This window comes from Culicoides brevitarsis, chromosome 1, assembly GCF_036172545.1.
Source record: "Culicoides brevitarsis isolate CSIRO-B50_1 chromosome 1, AGI_CSIRO_Cbre_v1, whole genome shotgun sequence".
Taxonomy (NCBI): Eukaryota; Metazoa; Arthropoda; class Insecta; order Diptera; family Ceratopogonidae; genus Culicoides; species Culicoides brevitarsis.
In genome coordinates this window covers 38,936,856-38,951,660 of record NC_087085.1, presented here as the reverse complement: position 1 = coordinate 38,951,660, position 14,805 = coordinate 38,936,856, and the positions used below count along the sequence as shown (strand labels likewise).

Below are 14,805 nucleotides of genomic sequence, written 5' to 3'. Positions count from 1 at the left end.
AATTTTTAACGAAAAATTTCGAAATTCATCAAAAACAATCAAAAATTTTGCATGAAAACTTTTCAAAAGCCTCCTTTGTGTCAATTTCTAAAGCAAATTGCACACAAAATTGAACCGCCTTTCACGTACAGCGGTAACGGCATCAGTTCATTCATGAACACATTCGGTTTAGGTACCAACAACATTTTTTCGAAGCATGCGTCAGTCACTTAACTCCGCTCGAACACGCAGGTGAATGTTTAAAAAATATTTAAACATTTTATCAATATATCATTCGTGATTAAGTGAAAATTTATAAAAACATGCAAAAAAATTTGTTTAAAATAAAATTAATAAATATTTAAAATTTTCCATTCACCGAATATTTAAAAAAAAAATTAATTCGTGACAAAAATAAAAAATTAGTGAAAAAAAGTAAGAAAAAATAAATTTAAATAAAAAGATTATCGAAAAATCCTAATTGATTCTTAAAAGTGCAAGTCAGTATTTCTAGAAGATAAAAAAATTGCAAAAAAATATTTATGAATAATAATAAACTACGAAAAAAAAAAACAATTTAAACCAGTTTTTTACACATGTTTGAATTTGAACGAACTACAATTCAACATATAACTCAACAGCAATTGATATTACTTACACACTTGACCACACTTAAAAATTTTTATGGGACTATTGCTTGGGGTGATATTGAACCCCTTTAATGCTTTATTTGAATAATTATCAAATTTTATTTGAATTTCGAAAATAATTTCAAATTTTCGAAAAAAAAATTAATTTCGAATTTTAATTTTTTTTTCTTTAAATTGTGCTGAAATTTACTTAATTCAGAATTAAAAAAATATTTTTAAATATTTACGAATTTGTTTCGAAAATTACTATTTTTTTGAAAGTTTTTATTTTATTTCGAAAATTTGTATTTGAATTCGAAAATTGATCTCGAATATTTATTAACAATTTCTAATTAATGAAAAAAATTATTCAAATTAAAAATTATTTTTTAACTTTTAATTTTGGTTCATTTAAATTTAATTTCGAATTAAAAAAATTAATTTTGAAATTTTTTGAAATAATTTCGAACATTCAAATATTTAATAAAAATTTCAAATTCTATCACTGAAAAATAATTTTTGACTTTAATTTTCTTTTTATTTCAAATTTTTCGAAAATTTTAATTCAATTTTAAACATTTTAATTCAATTTCGAAAATTTTAATTCAATTTCGAAAATTTTAATTCAAGTTCGAAAATTTTAATTTAATTACGAAAATTTTAATTCAATTTCGAAAATTTTAATTCTCTTTCGAAAACCTTTACTCTACTTCGAAAATTAAAAACTTATCAAAAATCCTGATTTTTCATAGCAATTAACCCTCATTGAAAGTCAACACAAGCAAAAATCGTTACAAACATTCAAAGATTGAAAGATTTCAATACACTTACGATTTTCAGTATTTTTGCTTTAACACGAGTTTTTGTTTATATAAATATTTAATTATTTTATTTGTTATTATGAAAATCCTTGATATAATATTTGATTGCCTCACTTTTGCAACATACTAGAATCACATAAATTTAAAAAAAATCATGAAATTAGGTTGAAAAAAATTGGTGTGGTCAATAAATAACTTAAAATCGTTATTACTCACCTCAAAAATCAATTTAGCAATAAAATTTCCCAAAAAAAAAACTAACAAAGCCATTAAAATTGATTTCTCGGTGTGTCTCAAAAACTAAAACCGTTTATAGCGTTCTTCTGATATGTGAGATTAATAAATCAAAGACACAAAGAAAAAAACAGAAAAAAATATTGACAAATTTTATTAACAGATTTAACAAATTGTGAAAGTCTTGAAATTTTAAACCAGAAAAAAAAAATTAAAAGTGAATAGGATGGAATTTTTTTTTATCTAAATTTAGTAGTTTTGGACATTTCACAATTTTTTGTACTAAATCGGAGACACAGAAATAGTGCAGCACCCACGTTACTGGGCTTGGAATTGAATCATAAATAAACAAAAACAACGAAAAATAACAAAAAAAAAGTGACAAAAACGGAATCGAAAGTGATGAAGTCACTTGTAAATTCAAACAGAATAAAGCAAAAATCAATTACTTTCGATAATCAAGTGAACAAAAAGTGAAAAAAAATCCAATAAATAAATTTTTTTCTTCTCCTTTTATTTTCAGTTTCTTCAAATCAAACAAAAATAAATTTTAAATAAATTTACGACAATTGAAGCTAAAAACAAATAATGCATTGAAAATATGTAGTGAACAAATATTTTATTTATTTTTGGATGATGATGGTCAATTATTATTAAAAATACGTTGCCAAGTTTTTGTAGAAAGTTTTTTTAACTTCTGTGTGTAGCTCGCAGTACAATACCAAACCAAAAAAAAAAAACAAAACGTCCGAAAGTAAAAAGTGAGATGGTGATACGTGAATGCGAGAGCAAAGCAAGCCACACGATAACACATGAATATACATGACAACAACAACAAAAAAGAAAGATATACGAAAAAATTAACAAAAAATAAAGATTTAATATAAAGCGACGAAATTTGTGATAACAGAAAAAAAAATTTTTTTTCAACATTTTTTTGGAATATTCGGGGCAAAGATGAAGTATGCGGTGAAAAGTGTCGTTTTACTACTCGTTTATTTTATAAGTGAGTATTCATTTTTTCTATTTTTTTTTTATAAATATTAATTTTATGTGAATTGGATTGACACCTGCCGAAGAGTCTCCGTTATAAAAAAAAATTATTGACAGTTACAACTGTAACTTTACATAGTTTTCTTCTAAGAATGTTGCGTTTTACGTTGAATTGCATTCATAATATATAATTTATCGACCTAGATTTATTTATTTATAATTTTTATTATTTTTGCATTTTTTTATTAATCGATTTTTAATGGATTTCAATAAAAAAAGAACAATTTACGTCAAGAATTTACTTTTTTTTTACAAGAAATAAAAGTTTTTTCTTCATTTTGTATGAAAGGTCGTTCTTATATAACTCAATAATGCAGATGACCTTGCAAACCTTGAGTTATCGGAAGTCTAGATATTCTAGTTTTAGCCGAAAAAAATTAATTACCGCAAAAAAATTGTATCAAGATAAACCAGCAGTTAAAATTATTTCATGTTAATTATTTTTTTTATTATTCATCATTTTGCTCAACATGAATATTTGATGTACGACAGGATGTTGAAGTGTCGGAGTTATAATTACTTTGCTCGTTTTCATGGAATTTAGGTTTATGAGATATTGATCTTAGATGATTTTTTGGCAGGTTGAGTTTGACTTTAATATTTTTTTTTAGAATTTCAAGGATCTTTTATTTTTTATTGAAAATATTTGAAATTTGTAAAAAATTTATCGGTTTTTTTGAGTAAAATATTACGAAAAAAAATTTTTTTTAAATAGTAACTATCGTTAAATTATTTTTATAATTTTTTAAATTCATTTAACTATATAAAAATAATAATATTTTTTTTAATTATTTTTTTCTTTTCAAAAAATTATTTTAAAATAATTAATTATTTAAATATTTTTTTTTTAAATAAATAAAAAAAAATAAAAAAAAAAAATAAAATTATTTTTTTTTAAATATTTTTTTGTCAAACTAAAGAATTGATAAATTTTTTTAATTAATTTTTTGTAATTCAATTTTTTTTTAAATTTTAATTTATTTTGATTACAAATAATATTAAATTTAATTTATTTTAATTTTAAATCAAATAAATTAAGTTTTATTTATCTTAAATTTTAAATTAAAAACAGTAAATTTTTATTTTTTATTTATTTTTTGTTTTAACTTTTTAATGAACCATTTTTCACACTTTACGGTGCAATTTTAACTTTTTATCACAAATAACCCACGTGACTTTCGACATACCGCCTAAAAATGTCTCTTAAATAACAGCTTTAAGCAATTTTCGTAACAAACTCACCTGTAAGCTACAATAAAAAAAATAAAATCACAACAAAAATAGAACAAACTGCTATGCACCGAGCACCTTGACAACGTGCAATTATGTAAAAGGTGTTTTACTTGCTTTACGAGCAACGACAAAAACATTAAAGAGGCTTTGCATGGCAATTCTTACACACGCATGTATCAGATATCTATGGCATAAGGTCACTTTTTGTTAACATCACACCTCAATCATCATTACACGTCATGGGCGTTGCACTAAACCGTTATTTGCCGTTCAGAAAGCAAATAATTTGTTGCAATTTTTTATTTCTAACTGCAAAAACTTTTGCCTGAAGGTACACTTGTGTCAAGTACATGCAATTTTTCATTAAAAATTAATATTTGCTCAAAGACTCTCTCTCATTTTTTAATTTTTTGTCGTTTAAGAGAAGAAAAAATTTATAGAGTTTAATGATATTTGACTTGTTATTAGTGTCAAGACGTGATTTTTTCTTGTGCGACAATTTTACGACACTTTCTATGTCGCTCTTTATTATTATAATTTAACTAAAGTGATAGATTTCTACCTCACATAAGCTTTAAATTGTTGTTGAATATTCATAAACATGCAGGTTCCTCGTCACTTGCGAACAAGTCACTTGTCCCTTTTTTCATTGTGTTCAACTTTCCTTTGTCGACTTTCAAAAATGCAATAAAATTTTCATCTTAATTATGATCATGAGTGCAGGCACCTTTCCAAAAAAAGATGTTGTGAAAAAAAAATTATAACAAACGGTAACGATGCAGTTTCCGGTTGTTTGCCCGGTCGGTCACCCATGCTTTCATTATTACGTGCATAGAGTGAGATGGATTTGAATAAACGAGCAAGAAATTCCAAACTAGACAATTAAATTGTATCATATAAAAAGTGAAAGCGAACGCGTTTAACAAAAATTTACTTTTATTCTTCTTCGATACTGCTTCGCTTTATTTGTTTATTTGCTTTACCTACTCGTGTTTGTGTATATTGTACAAATTATTTACAACAACGACAAGTTATTAGTATTAAAAGATCATAACATGCAGACATGACTTGACATTTTTTTTTGTCTATAATCTAATTTAACAACATTATTTTATATGGGCACGTACAAAAAGCTGTCTAGTTCGCTTTATTGTAGAGAAACATCGAGATTTAACGAGAGATAATTATATTGACACCTAAATCTTATTAATCATCATTTTTCATGCATTTCACAATTAGAGCGAGTACCAAGCAGCATTTCTCCGTCACACCATACCACGTGGATGTACAGAAAATGGTATCATCGGTGCATAACAAGACGATGAATAAATAAATCAGTGACGTGACTAAATGAAAATTTCAAGAAGGGCACACTTTTTTATTTGTTGGAACGAAATCGAGTTGTTTTTTGAAAAAAAAATACGTGATTTCTACGAAATCTATGAAATCTTGAAGACAAAGAATTTAGAAATTAAATTTCTTATAAAAATTCATCTTGAATTGCTTAGATTAACTCAATTCTACTTAGATTTTAAACTGAAGTTATAAGTTCAGTAACTTAAATTTTTTGAGAAGTAATCAATTCTTAACATCTTTGTATTGTTAATACTATAAACACGCTAAATGTACTTCCTTTGGTTGCTTGCTTAATAAATGATGACGAGCTTTCAAATGGCTGTTCCATCAATTATGTGACCATTTTTTGGATGAACGATCGATCAAGCAAGTTGTAACACCGAAAACATAACGTAAAATGTTTGATTGCAGTTGATGAAACAATTTCTGTGATAATTTGGAAAAGCATTCGGACAGTTTTGTGATTCTTCGGTAAAAGTAAAATCTATATCAAATGCTTTTTCTATATCGAACTGGATATCGGATTCTTCAGTCTTTTTGACATGTGTTAATTTTTTTTTTGTACTTGCCGTTTTGGCATGTTATCTGTATTCAATTGCTCCAGAATTCAAGTTTTAATTCTTCAACCTAATTAGCAAAAAAAATAAACAATTAGTCAAATCTACACAGTTTTACTAAAATTATTCAAAAAAATTAAAATTTTACCTTAAAAACTCATAACTTCATTCCATGAACTTATAAAATTTTTAAAACTTACAGCCATGCCCTTTCTGTGCCCATATGATGGCACATCCCTTATATCGACTCATGCAAGGTTGATTTTTATTTTTATTACATTTATTTACAACAAAACACAAGAAAACGTATAAAAATTACATTTAAACTAGTTCGAATTTTACTCGTTCGTTATACATTTTATACAAAAATCGAGTTTTACTTACGAAAAAATTTCTCTACAATACGAAATTCAATGATTTTTGATATTGAACTTCAAAAACCGGTCCAGTTTGCTGCCCTTTCACTTCAAATTAAAATAATTAAAATAAAACAAATAAATATTACTTGTTTTTTGTTGATGTATGACGCACAGGTACTTATGTATTGGTGATAATCAGAATTCCATTATTTTTTGTTGAAATGAATATTAATGACAAATTATTTTATTAGAGCAAACCTACACTTGATCGAAGATTTAGAGCACTTTTTTAGATGATGAATGTTTGTCCACGAAATGATATCACAAGAAATTTCGTAAATTTTGTCAAAACTTTTACTTTTTCTCTTGTTTTATTATGTTTTATAATCGCCGAAAATTCCCGTGAATTGAGTCATCTTCTCTTTGCTACATAATTTTTGTTACGGATGTAACACTATGGAACTTTTAAGTACTCAACTTGCATCGCGTTTAACCACGAACGTGCGAAATTTGCTAATAATATATAATTTTTTACGAGCAAGAGTCGAGCGAAATTATACACATTTATGTTCATTGTCAAAAAATTGTTGGTTTTGTAAGCTCTTTTGCTTGTTTCGTCTCTATGGTGCATAATTTAATTATTTTTTTCTTTATTTAATTTTTAGTTGTTTTCCTTTCATGAATCAAGATCGAGTTTAGTTGCGCAATAAAAGAAGTGATTTATAGCAAAAGAAAAAAAATTAACAATGCAATGAAATGCAATGCAAACTTTGTTTATTTTCACAAATTTTTTATGCAGCTTATTGTGTTAATTTTCGTACTTTCCTGGAGCTGAGCTCACGTATTAAGATAAATCTCGTTTAATTTAACTTGAAAATTAATAAATTAAGTTGTTGTGAGCTGATTTTCTCAGTCGTAACTTTAAATAGTCATGGGGAATAATTAAGCATCCGATATTTGTTTTAACTGAAAAAAATTATTATTAAAATTAACCTTCTTACCTCAGAACTGTATCCATGTCGACCCACTCGATGCAGGTTTAAATGTTTTTGACGTGCCATTGAAGAGTTTTTTCGTGTTCCCACGACAATCGACGTGACTTGAGGTTCGTTGCTTGACCATTTTGAAAGATTTTTCAAATATCTAAAAGTAAAAGTTTTTTATCAAATTAATTAATAATAAAAAATAATTTAAAAATTAAATAAAAATTCTTTAGAAAATAAAAGAATTTAAAATATAAAATTTAAAAGAAAAAATATTTTTTTTTTTAAATATTTAAAATTTTAAATTGAAAATTGAGAAATGTAAGAAATTTTTTTTTAATTTTTTACAAAATTTAAATGTTTGAAAAAATTCCTGTTAAAGTATTGACATATTTTGAAATTTCGTGTCATTTAAGGTAATTTGAAAGCTTAAAGAGTCATCAAATTACCAACTACTTTTTCTTTTGGACCCTCCCTGTATTAACACTTTATTTATTAAAGCAATCAAAAATGACTCATCACATAAATAACCAAGAGTTAAATTTCATTTAACGAAAAAAAAATTTTTAGATACACAAAAATAAAATTTTGAAATTTAAAGGCAAATTACTTTACTTGGAGTTCAAAATATTTTTTTTTAAATCAAATTTCTTCAATTTGACATATGAACTTTAATTTTTAACTGTCAAATTATTTTTTATTAGATATAAATATTCATAAAATGACAAGACATTTGCCGCGCCTCCGCTCAAACAAATAAAAGCTTCTAGAAAGTAACCTTTTATTGCTCGCACGACTTCCAATATTTCAATCACATAATCATAACAAATTACTGTGTGAACGAAAAAAATATTTTGACGGACGTTCCATTAATAACCTTGTCACTTTCTCAAGCTTCTCACCTCCTGATGATGACCTGCAATAAAGTGTAATAAAATATTTTTGTCATGGACGTCTGCAAAAATTAAAAAGCTTCCAAACAAAAGTATATAATCCATTTCATCTCATCTGATTGAAAAAAAAACTCTCGAAAACCACACACTGTGAGATGCGATCGCAAACAAAGTAGCAAGTGCTTACATGATGTACAAGCCATTGTGATGCTAATATCTCAGTTTTACTTCGAAGCCAAAAACAGACAATGATGCGGTAGCTTTAAAAACATAAACGTTACAATAAATAATAACGATCCGTGTTTAATTCAATCAACAGCAACAACAAAGAAAACGTCACTATTTTTTACTGCCGAATTTTACGACTATTTCGCGCCACAAACGCAAAAAAAAACTTATGATTGATGGTTTCTTAATTATTTATTATTATTATTTGTTTCTCTTTATTTTCAGGTACCGTCAACAGAATAGAAGGCACATGCGTGCTGGAGTCTGACTTCGGCTTCATAGTCAATTGTAACTTTAAGAAATCCGGCTTATTTAGGGTTAGAAACTTGGGAGGGTTGAAGGCCCATTTCGGTTTAGGTAAGTTTTGTGATTAAATAATTATAATTATCTTTGCCCTCCTACAGCGGTGCCATAATTGAAAAATTATCGACAATTCGTACGCAACGTGAAAATGGCACGTAAATGAAGAATTAATTTGTATTTAATTTCCCTTTTTTATTGTTTGTGCGTTACTTATTATGCCATTGCGATGATTACTCTTCGATGTTGAAACAAATCGCATGATGTTACGAACTTTTTTTTTTGTGGGTACATAACTCGCGCGCATGATTTGTCTTAATTAACGTAATTTTTTATGGAAATGATAAATTTCTCACCATCGCATCGTTTCTCAAAACCTTGTAAAATTTTTACCTTCACAAAAGTCAAGTTAGATATCAGAGGAGATCTTTTCATTTAATGTTTTATGATTTTTTTATTCAGGTAGAAGCAAATCGAAAAAATGTTTCATGTTTCTATTAAAGTTACATTTAACTTCAAAGGTTCTAAAAATAAAAATTTGTAGAAATATTTTAAATTTAAACCTTAAGCAAAAAATTTTTACCAAATAATACTTTTTATTGTAATTTTATATAAGATTTTTAACTTATTCTATTCTCTTCACAGAAATATTACTCATATCAAATTTTCTATGCTACAATGGCAACAAAAGACCAAGCATTCCAATCGGATATGTTTCAAATCAGGCAGACAATTACGATGAAATCAAATAATCATTGACCTAACTAAGAGTTTAATTTAACAATTTATGAACAAGAACAAACTTGGGAAAATACAGTAAAACATTTGATTATCAAGAAGTCTTTTCAGAACAAATTAATAGAAAAGCCAAACTAGAATATTATGGAAACATTTATCTACCCGAACCAAGAGTAACTTCTCAGTCTTTGATGAATCTCCTTCCCTTCAACTTTTGATATGCGAGAAATCTATTGCTCGTGTTTAGAAATGAATCGTAAAACATATATAATAAATTCATGAAGAGTGCCGAAACTATTCTAAAGTAAAGTTTTAAAAAGCCATTAGACATTTATTTGAGACAACATTTGCAATTAGTCAAAGATAGTACCTTTTCCATGAAATTAATTTATGAGAAAGTTTTCAAATAAACTTTTGGATTTCAACACTTTTGACAAATATGAACTTGATTGTTTAAAAAAAAAGATCCAAATAATATTTAAATCGTTAAATTATATTTTGAACAACATGAAACACATTCACTAATTGTACCATCCTAATCATAAAATTAAATGTATGTGTGAAAATTTTGTCTAACAACAATTTGTAACACGCCCGCTTTGACTGTCGGTCATTTCATGAATTTCTCTTGACTCGGGTGACTCCAAAGAGATGAATGGTTGAATAACAATATGAACTTATTTGTTTGCTTTTAACCTTTTTTTATGTCTTGTAAGTGAGGTTACTCGCTGCGAGACAAAAGATTTGAATATTGATTGGCAAACATTTTTATTGCATCCATCATCATAATATTTGTAGTAATAATTTTGCAATATAATAATAACTTTTGCATTAAATGAAATTTTCTAAAAAAAATATTTATAATTTTTTATATCTTTTAATGAAATCTTGTAAATAGCTTCATTGAAAAGCACTTTCCGTGTCTTTTGTGTTCTACGACAATTTTTTGCATTTAATTCAATCAAAATAATAATTTTTATTTTTAACGTAACACTTTAATGATCATCATCATGATTATGATAGACATTGATGAAATGCTTTTAAATTACGATAATTGTTTACCTCTAGATTTATTTATTATTACTTTTCATGAATATTCATGGCATGAATCGACAAAGAGTTGGCGCGCAACAATGAAAAGTCGAACAAGTAAGGACTTTTCTCTTTATTTCGTGTGAATTGATCACACTTTGATCTCTCTCATTCACTCTCGATAATTTGCCATTCGCCAAAAAATGAAGTCAAGAAGGAGGTTGGTCATCTTGACATTTTAATGAATGGAATAGAAACTTTCGAATCAATCACGAGCGCTTGAAGGCACAAATATTGTAATTTTTTTTTGCGGGCTAACAAGGAAGAATGATCGATGGTTAGTGACCCATGAGCTGCGTCACAAACGTGTTTCATCATGCAGCAAAAAGGAAAAACAACTCCTTAACAATCGCTGAATATAATTATTATGTTAAAAAATTTTTATAAAAACCACCTTGTGTCAAACTTCAATAACTTTTGGTCCAACCTTCAGTCTGCATTTACAACGTTAATTACTGCAAACTGTGAATTTTTATGATTTTTCATTATTCAAAGTAATAAAGATATAAATGTCGAGTGACTTTTGTTTATTTAAAATTTAATATTTGCTTGTTACGCACCATTAGATTGAGAGCGTATTGAGCAAAAGGTTACAATGAGCAACAATAGAACGATTTATTTTCTGTAAATATTTAATTCTTCGCATTATTTCAAGTTTTAACTGACCCTCGACTATGAGCTGTCAGGAAATATTGATATGACAGGAGATAAAAATTTTTAAGTAATTAATTGAAACATGATAGGTACTCATCGCCGGCAGCAAATTTGTCGAATTTGAGCATATGTTTGATCCGGCTTTTAATGTTATCAGATTGAAAATTAGACAAAAAAAAATGAATATGTTCATTAATAAATTAACTAAATAATACCTAAATAAATAAATCATTAATTTAATATTTTTATTAAAATTATTTTATTTGATGGAAACTAATTTAATTTTTTAAATTTATTTATTTTTTTATAAATATAAATTTATTTTAAAATTAAAAAATTTAGTAAAATTAAAATTCATTTTTTTTCTCATAATTTTTTAATATTTTTAAATTAATTTATAAAATAAAATTAATTTGAGACCAAATTTTTTTTTATAATTTTTTCAATGATGAAATTTTTTTTTTTTTTAATTTTAATTAGCAGAAAATCAATTTTTTTCATATGTTTAACTGTTAAATTAAAATTGACATGTGTGTTTTGTCGGCTTAAATCTGTAAAAAATTGACAAAACTAACAATACGTTTTGTGTATTTTTTAATTAAAACATTTAAAATTATTCATGAATATTATTTTTAATTAAAATTTCATATTCGACAAATTTTTAATTTAAATTGATTTTTTTTTTCTTAAAAAATTTAAAAAATCATTAAACATTTGCGACATCGAAAAATTAATTTTCCATAATTTTTAAATTGTCGATAATTTAATTTTATCACCGTGCAAAATCTACAATAACTACAAAGAAAGCAAGTCATGATCATTATGAAATCTCTTCATATCTCAATTACAACAAAAGAAAAAAAAAGTTCCCAAAAACTCATTACCTCGCATTATATTATTTACGTTTGATGAATTACCTCAATAAATTCACGACGATAACGTAATTACTTCGACAATAAAAAGTAGTCTGGTCAAATCCGCCTGCAGCAATTTCCGTGCATTTTTCATGTCCAAATTCGAAATTCGCGAACAAAAAATTGTAATTAACCGAGAGAGGGAGATGATGATGATGATGACCCCCTTTCTTTTGGCATATTCATTTTTTCTTTATTTGGAACGAACCTTTTTCTCCGTATTTCATAATTTTTAATTTTTGTTTCGTGCACAGGTTTTAGCTTAGGAGACGAACTCGGCTTCGGAGAGTCGTTAGGAAATACAGAATCGAATAAGCGACGATCGCTTAATGTGAAGACGGGCTCAAATGGCGTTTATGCAGGCGAGAAAATTATGGTGAGTACATTCAAGTCAAATTTTTTTGAAAAAAAAAAATAGAAAAAAAATTATAATCGCTTTATAGACGGGAAGTGAAGTGAATTAAGAGCGACATTGACGAGTTACAATTTTTTTTAAAGAGTAATAAAAATTCGCCGAATACCTGTTACCGTGAAAAATGGTCACGACGAGACCACATATTCGCATATATGCTAATAAATAACAAGAAATTTTTATAATTTCACTCTCACTTCGAGATCAACTAGTTTCGTTCGATTGATTAAATATGCATTGTAACGGTTTATCCAGCTACGGGCAATGCGATTAATAATTTATGACTTGAACTCGAGTGTTTTCTTTCCTGTCATCTTCGAGTTCTTTCGCGAAAAGCAATTGAATAGCTCTGCCTCGTTGCTTACTTTTGTGTATATTAGTGAAAGCTAATAAAATAGTATGTCGTTAATACACTGCTGACACAATATAATAGTTTGTTTTAGTTCATTGACCATTAACGAGCAATTTGTTTTTAAATACTTTCAGTCGACCGCTCAAACGCCCCTCAAACGAGCGCCCACAAAAACTTACAACAACAACAAAAACGTGCGACCTCAAACGATGCAAACTGTCATTCCCTACAGATCGCCTGTCATGATGCCGCCCGCTGTGAATCCCATCGCGCACGTGACAAATTTGCGCGCCAAAATGCCACAAGTTCCCGCCATGACGCAAGCTACGTCGCTGCCGCTTGGCGTTCCCGCTTTCAAGCCAATTCCAAAGCTGGAGAACGAACATATGGCGGAAACGTTGAAAGCGATAACGAATCGACAAGTTCAGCAGCAGCAACAACAACAACAAACGACACAATACGATCTTCCGTATATGCCAAGTAGCAAGACGACGCAAGTTTTTCCCACACGAGGTCACGTGCCATCAACATCAGTTGTACCGAATTATTCGACCTTCCAGGCGTTGCCGCAATCCATTTCGAGAATTTCAACGGGACCCGTAGTTCAGTTCGATAAGAATAGTATTCAGAATTTGGTGTCGCCATATGCTCATGTAAGTAAAAAAAAATTTTTTGAGGTTATGTTAAAATTTTTTATATTTTAAATGACTTTTGATTTAAAAAAAATAAGAATTTCGCACTTTTCTTCAGAAAATTCATTATTTAAGTCAAAAATTGCCTAAAAATGCAATTTATTCAAAATCCTGAAAATTTTTCAAAAAAATTAAATCGTCAATTTAATAAATTTTCAAATGTCAAAAAAAATAACCGTTAAAAATTAAATGTCAATTTTTTCAATTCGAAAATTTTCAAAATTAAATTTTGACAGTTATTTTTATTCATTTTAAACCTGTCAAAAAAGTTACTTTAAATTTTTGAAATTGTCAAAATCCTGAAAATTTTTCGAAAGCTAAACTAATATACTCAGAAATTGTCAATTTTTGATAAAAATTCAACAAAAAATTTGTAAATGTCAATTCAAAAAATTACCGTTAAAAATTTGAAAATCGCCTTTTGCTAATTCAAACTAAGCAAAACTTCATTAAATGCAAATTTTTAATATTTTTTTTATATTTTCAGTCATTTGTTCCTCCGCCAAAGAAGACAATTATGAATCGAGTGTACACAAAAGAGCCTGAAGTGCCTCTCCAAATACCCTCAGTTGACTTAAAAGGGCATACAGTTGAAGAACTAGCAGCAGCAGCAAATGTTAGTGTCGACATAATCCAAAAAGCGATTTTCGAAAAGCAGAAAAAGCTCGAGGAAGAATTTTGGGCCAATTATACAAGAACAAGTACGACAACGACACGAAGAACGACAACAACTACGACGACGACAACGACTCCAAGGCCTTCAACGACACAAAAGAAGCCTCCGAAGAAGTATCACGCGCATTTAAGCGGGCATAAAGTGAGTTTTTATTGAAATTTTTTGAGTGAAAAAAATTTTTAATTTAATTTTTTGATGTTTTTTAGGTAATGAACGCCCCTAAAGAATACTATCCAGTTGGTTACGACAAAAATTTCGACGATAATTTCACTGCACGAGTTGACTTACCTCAAACCTCGTTCCATTGCGGCGATCAAAAACACTTCCCCGGACTTTATGCTGACGAGGATTTAGGTTGCATGGTATTTCACGTGTGCGCTTTGACCGACAATGGTCTCATCATGAAATCCTTCCTATGTCCCGAAAGCACGTTATTCGATCAAACGATCCTCAAGTGCAATTGGTGGTTCTACGTCGAATGCAAAAACAGCAAAAGCTTGTATGACTCAAATCTTCCGATATCGAAAAGTTATCAACTGATGAAAGCTCTTTCGTTTTTCTCGAAATACAAAGCGTCGAACGGCACAGAAACAGATTTAGATATGAATGCGTTGAAGAACAGTGTGAACAGCAATCCGATAGAAAATTAG

General features: G+C 27.8%; 1 protein-coding gene across 1 annotated transcript; it reads left to right on the top strand.

Annotated features, from left to right (window-relative positions):
• The first annotated feature begins 2,606 nt into the window (after positions 1 to 2,606).
• On the top strand, positions 2,607 to 14,805 carry LOC134837805 (uncharacterized). The gene is made up of 6 exons (XM_063853195.1): positions 2,607 to 2,669; positions 8,551 to 8,682; positions 12,278 to 12,399; positions 12,922 to 13,440; positions 13,967 to 14,296; positions 14,362 to 14,805. Exons 1-6 carry the CDS (start codon positions 2,621 to 2,623, stop codon positions 14,803 to 14,805), a joined length of 1,596 nt encoding a protein of 531 aa, XP_063709265.1. The 5' UTR covers positions 2,607 to 2,620.